Genomic DNA, 12,521 nt, shown 5'->3' with positions numbered 1-12,521 from the left:
GGACACATGGGCAAGATTGCCCTCTCCATAGAACCTGAATCTGATTCAAGCCCATACTGTGTTGAGTTTATGTTATGTAGAAAGCACACCAACAATTTCAGCCTGCAGGATCCTGCCCACGCACGACCCCACTGACATAAACCTTTATTTATGGTAGACTTTTTTATTCTCATTTAAATAATAAATAGCCTGCCATTCCATTTTATCAAAGCTGAATGAATATGTTTATACCCACTAGCTGTGTTTTTGTTTTGCTTTTAAAAGCTCTCCTTGACATAAATAGGCAATTTGTGACTGTGAACGCAATGCCAGCTGCGATACCATCACGGTGCTTGTATGTGTCTGCGTGCAAAGCAGAACAGTTATGTTTTTCTTTTTAACTTGAAGCATCTGAACATCCTTGTTTCCTATCTACCCTCCTCAAAACTGGATTGGTAGATCACAGGGGACAGAACCTCAGATCTTGTCCTCCAGTCACTGTTGAAGTTGAGATAAGGAGACAGGCACCACGTAGAGTTAGAAACTTTTTGAGACCTCAGCCACAGAGTAGACACAGACAGTTGGGTCGAGGAAAAGTTAGAAATGAAAGAGAAGGGTTTGAGACACTTTGATTTCTGATTCAATAAGGGAAGTTGTAAATGTCTCATTTTAGTACAGGTGTTTTCATTTTTTTGTGAAAACCAGCAGAGTTCTTTCAGTATCAGTAATGTGAATTGAAGTCAATTGGGAACTGAACTGTTGAAGCCTTCTAAGAAAAATGACTTCCTTATCCTACTTATGTTTTTTCACTATGAAAATGATGAATAACATTGCTCATAAACTGACAGCATATAGTTAGGTCTGGTCTTTAAAAACTCCAGTGCCAGGCTTTCTTTACTTATCACAGCTACATCAATTTATATTTCATTTATCCTATTTACCTTGCCGTGGTGTTTCTAGCATGCTAGTGGCATAGCTCTAGAAAGGGCAGGGTTGTGATCCTGCCAGGCTGAAGCCTAAAGACTTAAGTGATCCCCTGATTTTCCCTGTAGCGCCACTCGGTATGGAAATTTATAAGATACCTGCAGAACTAATGGAACCTGTACTGTTGTGTTTAGTACTAATTAGCAAATGGTAGCATTCTAGCACACTAAACTAAGATACTGTAAACCTTATATCTGCAATGTTAGCATTGTCTTTTTGAGCACGCTGACTTAAGCATTTAGCTCAAAGCACCACTGTGTCTGAGAACAGTCTCACTGGCTCACTAGCATGGCTAAAGGCTAACTTGCCTGTTCCAAAGAAAGGTTCTATGAAGATTGAAAATCCAGCAGTCATGCTCACTTTTTTATTTTTTAGCAGCACCATTGCAATATATTTTTGAGAAAATCTCACACATAAAGTCTTAAAATTTGTTTGGCGACAGCTGGCCAATTTATTTCCAGACGTAGTCCCTCTCAGTTGTTAAGCTGCACAGTGAACTGGTCCTATCTGAAAGACCGGAGGCAGAGGAAGCAGGCTGTATAACTCAGAGATAAGAAAGGACGGAGGGTCTCCCCTAGATCTCTGACATACTCTGCCATTTGGCTGGACTCGACATTTCATTCAGCCCCAACTTCATGAGCCCTGGCTAGAAGAGAAACCAGATAAGTGTGAATGTGTTAGTTCTATCTTCTTCTTCTTTGCTCAACCATTTATCCCCCTGTTATCTCATTGTCTCCCTCCTCCCATCATCTTCTTTTTCCTCATTCTTTCTCCCTGACCAATCCTCTATTTCATCCACTTCTCACCTCCTTTCTCTGTATGTTCTCTACCTCACTCGTTCTCCTTCTGTAGTCAGAGATGACTTCTGCACAGAAGTATAAGGGAGTCCACTTTGGCAACATGACAGGGAAGAGAGGTGAGGTGACAGTGGGGGAGGGACCGGGTCCAGGACACTATGACCCTCAGATGTAAGTATCACATCACATGGTACTGTATTAAATACATTTTTAGCGGCAGTGACATGTGAACAACAGTGTTGTCGTAGCAGTGGCCCAGCAGCTGTGTTAAAGAAATAGTTCAACATTTTGTGAAAGATGCAGAAAGACAAAAAAGGCTGATACCTTTCTCTACCTTTTTTTATAGTAAATATAAGGCTGTAGCCAGTGGCTGGTTATCTTAGCTTGTAAGACCCTTAGCTAGCCCAGCTCTGTCTGTGGTTGTATGGGATGCTAAGCTAACTAGCTGCTGGCTATAGCCTTATACAACTGTATTTACCCTTCAAACATCAGAGTGGTATTGATATTTGCATCTAACTCTTAGCAAGAAATTGAATAAATGTATTGCCCAAAATGTCAAACTGTCACTTTCAGTTCAGTTTGATATCATGTAAACCATTTGGGGACAGCGTTATTTTATTATCAAACAAAAAAAATTAAGCTTTTAAATTCACTATTGGAACTGCTGAAGTTAGCATTACCTTAGGAACTTTCCTAACTTAATAATTATGTAGCATCATCTGTGATTCTGCGATACTGATATTGAATTAAATTGGATAAGCAATGCATGTATTTGAAAGAAAAAAAACCCTCATGATTTCACATTTTGAAGCATGGGTTAAGAGTCAAAAGGTTGGCTTGATAAGTTCTCCAGGGCATCTAATCTCAGAATTTCACTGTTCTTACTGAGATGTGTGCTGAACAGAGGAGCTGTTTCGCCAATGTAAAATATTACTTTGATCATACAGCCGGGGCATTATGTTTGACATTTCTCACATAGCATTTCTATTGATGGCCTCAGAGAATGGCCCTTACTAAGCACTTCTACATCGGTGGGCACACATCCAGCCCAGCTACAGCGTTCATAAAGGAAACGACAGAGTAATAGTGTTTATGTGAAAGTGTTCATGTGAGCACACACATAAGTGGAGGCAGGTATTTACATGCCCACACAAATATGTTTTTGATACACGTGATTATTGGAATAATTTAAAATTGATTGAAAAAATGCTGTATTTACTCCTGTTGCAGTTGCTGACAGAGTATTATTTTTTCACTCCTCCTTCTCTAATTCATTTCTTCTCTTTCTAGTCCTCTACTCCCATCTGTCTACTTTCTTTATCTCATCCTATTTACTATTCCATTACACAAATCTCCTCCCTCTCATTCAGTATATTCTGTGTCCCCATTCCTCCTACTTTGTTCTCCTATATTTATTTATACTCTTATAAGGTTTTAAACACTTTTCTCTCTGCTTCTCTTTATTTTTATATCTTCAATATGCTTGTCTGTGTCTCCTTTTCTTAAAGACATTGTTGTTGTCTTTGTCTGTCTCAGAGACCTTAAAACGCACTATGAGAATATGAATCTTCAAAAGGAGCAGAAAAGCAGAGCTGAGCTAATCATCCCTCGCTACCATGAACTGGTGCCCAAGCAAGAGGAAAAGAAGGCGAGTATGCGTTTGTTTTGTGGGGGTTTGTGTCCATGTTGTGCTAAGCTTAGATGAATGGAAAGTGTAAGAGATAAAAACCTTAGCGGATTGGGATCACTGTCAGGCTCTGCCCCTGTGGGGGACGTAGTCCTTTAAAGTGAGTCTATGTAACTGTTTCCACTGTGACAGCAAGTGGCAATTAAAACTGCATTAATGGATTTTTGGGGGGACTTGGGGCAGTGCAACAAGCTGCAAAGACAACACTGACATATTATCACCTTATTAAAGTTGATATGGTTACTGTGTTAGAAAACTGCTGCTTATCTAAACAGCAATAATAGCACTCATTTGGAACCATTCTGCCCACCTGATGAATGTGAGTCCAATGTTCACTCTCCTCCCAATTTTTTTGCTCTCTATCACCCCTGAGGTAAATATTTGGCTCTTTAGCTGCTATGTTCATTAGCTAATCGCTAACTTTGTCTATCTAAGTGGGTTTATCTGAGCTTTATTTGCTCCCTGATGCTGCTGGAAATGAGCCCAAGAAGCTCCTTAGAGCACTGAATTAAACAAAGGTGCATTTTAATTATGAATTCAACTTTTGTAAGAGGAAGAATATGCGTTCTTTCAAATTTTAAATTGTCTTGCTTTAACACATGTCAGTAAACGGGGCAGCCATCAGTGTAATTTCACATTCATCTAACTTATTTGGAGAGCACACCTGAAAATATTTTCTCATTTTTGTTTCTTGTGTGCCATTTAAAGAGTACAAGTGACTGGCAGCCAGAACAAGATGACATTACCAAATATTTTACCCACTAACAAGCCTTAGAGTTAAAAAAACTGAGGAAAAAAGGGCTGAAGCACACAATGTTAGCTCTGCTGTTGAGAGATGCAGGAAACCTTGAGAACCTGTTATTAGTTTGTAGTTTGTATACACAGTAATATCTGAATATTTTGTCATCTTTTGTATCTTGGGGTCTTGGATTGTAAGAGCTGAGATGTAACTCAGTTATAGTATATACAACCCCTTTTCTCTGACTGTTGCACTTGACTACAGCAAATACATTCTCAACCTGTGGGAAACATTGAATGTTTAGAGTAAAGATATCCTGACAGTTAAGTAAAAAACCTTCATGATGTTTTATAGTTTCTTTGTCAATTAGGCTTAACGTATTATATAAAGTTGTGGTGATTCCAATAAAACATTCAAAGTTAAACTGTGATGCTTTGACATGTTTCAGGACTACTTTTATGCTGAAGCAGACATAATTTTTTCTTTGGCAGTTAAACATCTTGTTCTCTTTCTTCTCTGCACTTAATACATTCTTAATACAATGAGATTTGAAAACTCCAGATTAAGAATGAGTCGTAATAGCGCCCCGTGATTTTCAGTCAGAACAGAGTCAAGGTAAGTACTTTGGATTTATTCTGGATTTACTCAAGTACAGTCAATTTAAGATGAAATGATTCAAACCCTCCTCCCTCTTTTGTTGTAATTCATTAGTTCATCTGTTTGCCCATAGAGGGCAATAGAACATAAGGTCTAATCACAGACTGGCAGCCACACACACATACGAACACACATTGATACACTAGAGCCGGTTGAGTTGAGGGGAGTTACTCACCTGCATATGAACTTGAGTGTGTTGGCAGAGTAATGCTTTGTGATGCCTTATTTCTCCGGTCGGAGGGTTAGAGTGGGTGAGGCAGAGTCTGAAAAATGTGGGACTGGATTTGTGAAGAGAAAGGTGAACGTATCCCTTCTGTCAAGGACTCACACCTTTGCTTTTACCTCTTCTCGTCCTCTATTTCTTTGAACATTTTGTTCTGCTGCCTCTCTTTTAGGTTTTTTAAATTTTGCATTGTTCATTGTACATGACATTTTATTGCTTTTGTTTTACCTCTATTTATATAATGTATGGCTAGTAAAAATGAGTATAAATACCAATGAGTAAAAATACTATAATTCATCCTGTGACTTTGAATCAACAACTTTGCCTTCTGTGTATGGTTGTATGTGTGTGTACCATGCTGTATTTGGACCCCCTACCGTGATGGCTGCACCTCCATCCGTCATCATTAGTACCTGACACCTCAACTCGCATGTACTCCCACACACACATAAACTGACCAGATGGGTCATTACCCACAGTGGGGACACTCAGGACAAACACCTTTACTTCCTAGAGATCAGCAGACAGTCTGCCTCTAATGGCTTGGGGCTGCTGGCGTCCCATAGAGTTTAGAAGTCTGTGTGTGGGATTTTCCCATTAAGTAGACATTCTGACATGGCAAGGGCAACGACTGAACAAACCACTTTAACAAACCATTATCGTGTGTATCCCCCAATCAAAAGCAAAACGGAGTTGTACCAATGCAATGTCTGATGTTACCCTATATATATGAAGTTCACTGTCAGTGCATCTTTAAAATGCTGTGAATTCTGTGTTAACAATTTCATGGATGATGCTGTTATTTTTGCAGCACTTGTTATTCTTAGAAAGGGGGAAGCTCCCACAGGGGAAAAAAAGAAGAAGAAAAAAATAACTTAGCACAACTGGATCTAGGATTACCTGCCTTAAAACTGAGCAAACCACTGAGACATATTTGTTGCACAATATGTTCGGTTAAATGTATTGGGATTATACTGTGTTTGTACAGGCTTAAATAAGGGTCATTATTTTCAACTTGTAAAATGGTGTTCAGAGATAATGTCAAAGCCTGTGGTTGTATGAGAAAGATTTGTAGTTGTAGAAGAAAAGTTGTGCTAAAATTATAACAACATAGATGCTTTTGTGAACGTCTGAGTGCATATGCAAAGCAGAAACCTGTGTGTGTGAAACTCAGCAGTTACACATGAAAACACACATTTAAGTTATTAGTTCATATTTTGGCTTCGACAGCAAAAAGCAAATCTTTTGAGTTTCTCACCTTTTCCCCTCATAATTACAAATGTTTTCTATACATTGGCAAACTTGAGTTCCTCATGCAGATTTTGAAGGGCAGTCTATAACTGTAGGCTCTGACATTATTTGTGAACAGAATTTTGTGAGCTTAAAATCTTATTGACCCTTATTTGACACTGAGCAGGTCTAGCACAGAGCTGAAGTGAAACATGTGGTGTTGCACTCTGCGTCTTTATCCCATAAGCACTTTATTTTAAGAAGAGTGAGTGGCAGCTTTATTGTACATCAACATACTGTTTGTCTGTATGTGACATTTCAGTTTCTGAGGACAAGGAACTTGTGTCTGGCAAGAACACATTGTAGTGAATGTTCATGAATAAAAATCGAGCTGTCCTTAGGCATGGGGAAGACATATTGTACTGGAATTCCACACTCTTCCTCCTCAACATTTGGGTTTACCTGCTAACAGTCTCCACAGAAATCCATGCTGTTTTACTGCAGACCTAGTTAAAGCACCTCTGGCCCAGCAACCTTGTGGGTGTACCACAAATACAAAAATGTCCTGGCCCTGGACTTAGGAATGTGAAAACGTGTGTCTGTGTGTTTCCTTACCTCTCACTGTCAGCATCTCTATGACAGTGAGGTCTGGTGTTGTTAACTGGTTAGTGAGTTACAATATTTACTGCACTGAAATGGTGCAGCAGTCTTGAGTTGGCACCTGACATGATTGTTTCCTATGACTATGAAAGAGCAAACATGCACACATGTCTGTTTTTTAAACATAAGTGACTTCATTGCAGAACGGAGACTGTGCTTTTTTTATTTTTAGTTGCTCAATCGTCTGCACGTTCTTCCTTTTTTCTGCTGCCTCTTTCATTTAGCTCATCTTCATAATGGTATTTACACTTCCTCCTCTTCTCACCTCCAGGTTCTCTTCAATTACCTCTTTGCTCTCAGTGGCTCTTTTTGCTTCCTCAGGCTTGCTTCCTTATCACGCATCATGTAGTTGTGTCAATTAGAAGATGTTACCAAACATCTAACTACAAATATTACCTTGTCCTTATGTATTTCTTGTTTTCTGCTTCCCCTACAGGGAGTTCCTGGTCCAGGCCAGTATCACATCAGAAGTCAGTTTGAGAAGCCTGTGAAGTCCAGTGGTAACCTGTCAAAGTTCTCTTGCCCCTTCCTCTCTCAGACTGAGGTACAAATCAAACAGAACTGGACACAGTTTACAGAGAAGTCATTCGGTGCTTTGTGTGCAGGCCTGTAGGTGCATTTTCAGGTGAATTAGGTTGTACAGTTTTGAGCAGGTTCTTTCTCTAGCAACTGTAGCACTGCTTTTGTCCACCAGGGTCTATTTCAGTTTTTCTGTTTTTGCTTTCACCGTCCGGTTGTATTGATTCTATGTCTGCATGCATTCAACTGTAGGCTCCAGAACTACAGTGATCTCTTCCTAGGAAGTATAATTTTGCTCATTCCACCATAGCCACTATCTGGTTCTGCCAGATTGTCTAATGATATATAGAGTACAAAAATGACAGCAGAACTTCATATAATTCATAAAAATCAGAAAAGTTGTAATTCAATTAAATCACTTATTGACAAAGATAACGTATTTAAAATTAGAATTTGTTCTTTTTAGTTGTGTGGACACCAATGCTGATGGTGCTTTGGGCTATAATCGAGTTGATGCATGAGCTCGGTAATAGCCCAACCCAACAGACATAAGGCTACACCGTCTTGTTGCTGACTTTTTCTGTGTGCCATTTGGTGCTGAGCAAGAAGTGGGTTATAGCGGGTTTACCAGAGCAACACCTGTCACGTTGCACATAGTCACTTCATCCATTTTTAATATGTAAATATTGATTAGTGCTGCTTAAAGAAACAGCAGTAACTTGTACTGTTTGTATTAGGTAGCTTTGTAACTTCATGAAGCTATGTATAGCTACGCAAAAAGGAATTTAACATCTTTATCCTGTATATGTGCTCTAATAATACAGATCAGGCTTGATCCTGAGAGGGAGATTGCCATGCACAAATGTTGATTTTACTGGCTGAAATGAACACATTTAGATCCATAAATTTAGTGGTATTACTTTACATAATTGACTATACAGAGAGAAAACAATCAGATGTTATTGAAAAGACTTCTCAGACATAATCTATGGGAGGCAAATACATTCAATTTACAATTTCTCAAAGGAGAGTGGATTTTAATATGGAATATGTAAGATTAAGCTACAGATCCAAGACACTGAGTCAGGCTTTGCTTGTTTAATTGATGTTCTGAGAGTGGAGGGCTTCTTCAGATGGGGGTGAAGATGAGTTTATTAAGAGGCTCAGAGGACTGGAGATGAAGGATGTGAAAATGTGTAGTTTTACATCTCAGGAATAGCTGAACTCCTCTGTGGCACTGCCCCACTGATTCACTCTGGTGAAACTCTCTGAATGATGTTTTAATCACCACTCTGACACACACAACGTGACGGCGTATGCCCACACACATACATAGAACAGTCAGATATACAGGAACATAAACACTATACAGACAGGTCCGCAAGTACTGATGACATGAAAATGCCTTGTCAAATGAACACACCCACATTTTCCTGTATAGACACGCACACACACACACACACACACACACACACACACACACACACACATACCCACAGATGACGTTCAAACTGTTAGAATTATAATATACATTGCCCAGTTGTTGGAAACATGCCAATCATTGATTTGCACTTTCCATTTAAACAAGATTCAGCCTATGTAAAATTAGTTGTGGGGTAATGAAAAATTTTGAATTATTGAGCTTTTAGTCAAAAAGGAGAAATGAGAGGAAGAGAGGAACAAGTACAGCAATGTCGCTGGAGGAGGAAATGGATATCTGAGAGGAAAACTGACTGAGAGAAGTATTTGAGCTAGAAATGGAGTGAGTATTGAAGAGGGGAAGGAGTTACACGACACGCTGTTTCAAGGCCAAAGCAAACTGTGTTTATTCAAAGTCAGTTGTAGAACTGGTCTTTGTGTCCATCTGTCAGTCCTACACCGCCCTACTGGCTTTGGTAAAGCCTCATTCATGGACATATCTTTTTCTCTTTAGAACTGACAGACTAACCTTAATGCTTCATTAATTTTGAAAGTGGACTTTTTAATTATTTTTCCATTTCAAACACACATGACATGAAATGTTAAATACTTCACATTCAAGAAAGATCATGCCCAAGGCAAACATGTTATCCATGCATGGTGCCTCTGTGGGCACCACACTGACAGAATGGCTGTTAATGTGTTTTAATGAAGCCAGAGAGCGATGGAGCAACAGAAGCAGTGTATGTGCCCTCATGCCCGACCAAACAAAGCCTCAGTTCCATTGTTAAGCTGAGGTGAGACTGAGTGTGAGCAGTGTGCATATAAAGTCACTGCAAAGACACAAACCACCCTGGGCTTTACAAAAAGGCAAAGATGAAGAGCAAAAGATTTTGTATGTCTGTAGCTTCTGTCTCTGGCCTCATGCTGTGTTGATGTGTCAATCCTGTAATGTCATCACTGAGGAAGGTGTGTGTGTGTTTGTGTGGGGAGTAGTCTGTGTGTGTGTGTGTGTGTGTGTTTGTGTGTGTGTGTGTGTGCATGCATGTCACTTGATAACAATGACATTAATAATAATTTGCAAGCTCTCTAGACCCAAAGTGCCAACAGACAGTGATACAAAACTACAGATAGTGATACAAAAACAAAAGTCATAACAACTGCGTAAGTGGCAGATTTCTAAAAGTATGTTGAAAAAGGTGCATTATAAGACATTTCTTAAAGCTGTGAAGACTGAGCTCAACCCTGATCTCTTCATGTGGAGCATTCCACGTAGTCTGGGGCCTCTGTTGTTCATGGTTTTCAGGTTGGAGCGGGGTTGTTGGAGAAAGGGTAGGCTACCAGAGCACAGAGGGCGGGAGGCTGTGCACGCCTGAATGAGGTCACAGAGATAACGGGGCACAGATCCACTAACAGCTTTGTAGGTTAACGTGAGGATTTTGTACTCAAAGCGGGACTGAACAGGAAGCCAGTGCAACTTAAGTCAAATTGGAATAATGAGTCGATGTGGGGAAATGCGTGTGAGAATAAAGGCAGCAAAGTTTAGAACGTACTGAAGTGATCGGATTTGGACAAAAGAGGGTGGAGACACTAGTTTAATAATCCCGCAGTCAAATTTGTGCGAATAAAGAAGAACATTTAGTCTCAGACACCTTTCTATCTGTACGTTTTTGGAAAATATATAATGATAACTGGTTATTTCAGTTGCATCATTTTGGCAAGATCTCATCTCGCAGTATATCATATATAGTGATCAATTTGCTCAACATTGCACTCAAGTCTTCAGCTTCATGTTTTTGCAAACTTATTGTGTATCAGGGCTGAGGGTCACTATTGCTGGATTGTAAAAAGTTTGCCTGATGATTGACAGCTCATAAGAGATAAAACACCATGTAACACTGGGACAATTTTCAATCCCGAAAAGCTAATTTTCTTAAATACTGTCATAGGCATCATCACACTTCTTTACATTACAATGTTTTGTATTCCACATCATATATGGTACTTGACTGAAGCCTGTAGCAGAGTGTTTATTTTGTGTTCTTAGGAGGTCAGAGTGCAGAGTCAGCTACAGTCAGTTGTTAAGGATTGAGTGTCTTATTATTTTGAATGGGTTTCATGGCCTTAAGGCTATGCGCTTACTCAGTGTTGACATTTATGAATAAAAATGAGAAAATCCAAAGCACATGATTTTTATTAAAACTGTGTGGCTTTTAGCGTTTAAAGTTTAATGTTTTTTTTTATACTTATAAAAAGTTATGGAGCACTAAGAGGGAAGATGGTCTCCAGGGACACAAGGGACTCAAGGATGAAACGACATTTGAAAAGAAAGGACGGAGTAGAAACAAAAATATCCTGAAATGAGGAGAAAGAGGAAGGAAATGGAAACAGGAGTAGAGGGAAGTTAAATAGAATGAGAAATGAGAGAAACAGAAGAGTCTTGTAACCATAAAAAATATCAAGAATAAGAGAAGTAAAAGAATGGGAGCTAATGAAGAAATGGAAAGGACTGAACAAAAAGGGAAATAAGGGATTAGTAGGGGAGCAAGGGCAAGGAGAATCGAGGAAAATGCATGTTTTCACAAAGTGTCATATTAATGCTTTGATACTGGGAAATTGGGAAGTCAAAGGGAGGAGAGAAGAGGCAAGAACTGGAAGATTCCAGCTGTTCGTCTTATCTCCCCCTCCCTCCCTCCTTCCCTCACTCCCTCGTTTCCTCTTCATCCCTCCGCAGGGTAACAGTGTCAGATGGAACCGGACTCACAGGGAGACGAAGATCTAAGAAAACTGTCGCTCTCTGTTCTGCATCGGAGATGACTTGTGACACATGCACATGCAAGGACACACACACAGACACAGACACACACACACTCACACTCACAGACATTTCCTCGGTGGGTGTCAGTGACGACATCACAGGGTCGACGCACTAACACAGCATGTGGCCAGGGAAATTAGGTCAGAGCCACACACACACACACATGCACACCGAATGAACTTGAGAATCTTGCATCAGTTGTTCTCAGGAAACTAACCAGATATTTTATGTTTCAGATGTTATTAAGGTAATATCAGGGAACCAGTGTGTGTGTGTGTGTGTGTTTGTGTGTGTGTGTGTGTGTGTGTGTGCCTGTGCCTGTGCCTGTGCCTGTGCCTGTCTGTGTGTATATGTGAACTCATGTTGTATTGTATTACACTCATGTTGTGTGGACTTGAATCTGTTTACACAGTCACATTGTGGCGACTCCTAATGGGGACAAAATGTCCCCATGATGTAAATCAGAGTGAAGACTTGGGTTAAGGTTAGGATATGGGTTATGGTTAGTGTAAATTTCCAGGAAATGTATATAAGTCTGTGCAAGAAGTGATGGAAACACGACCGTGTATATGTGTGTGTGTGGGTGGGTGGGTCGGGGGGAGGGGGGCAGAGTGTTGTTAACATGGACATGCTGGTATTTGAAGGAATCCAGTTCTTTTTATCCCTCTGCTGTGTTCGTTGAAACGCAGTTCACCTTCAGTTATTTTGACTGAAAAGGCAACTTATCTGCTTCGGCTCCTTGATTGCCTGTGTTGTTATAATGGGCTATCAGATAAACCCATTTATACCCTGGAAGTGAAGCTGCCAAG

The 12,521-nt window shown here is 39.9% G+C and overlaps 1 protein-coding gene across 1 annotated transcript in view; it reads left to right on the top strand.

The window, feature by feature from the left end:
* The window catches only part of stpg2 (sperm-tail PG-rich repeat containing 2), a 58,284-nt gene that overhangs the window by 4,626 nt on the left and 41,137 nt on the right, over positions 1-12,521 (top strand). Inside the window, exons 5-7 of the mRNA XM_041937967.1 lie at positions 1,816-1,931; positions 3,297-3,408; positions 7,393-7,500. Coding sequence (XP_041793901.1) covers positions 1,816-1,931; positions 3,297-3,408; positions 7,393-7,500 — 336 coding nt within the window. The remainder of the gene's footprint in view (positions 1-1,815; positions 1,932-3,296; positions 3,409-7,392; positions 7,501-12,521) is intronic.

Source organism: Chelmon rostratus, chromosome 5, assembly GCF_017976325.1.
Source record: "Chelmon rostratus isolate fCheRos1 chromosome 5, fCheRos1.pri, whole genome shotgun sequence".
In the NCBI taxonomy this organism is placed as follows: Eukaryota; Metazoa; Chordata; class Actinopteri; order Chaetodontiformes; family Chaetodontidae; genus Chelmon; species Chelmon rostratus.
This window is presented reverse-complemented; position numbering and strand designations above follow the sequence as displayed.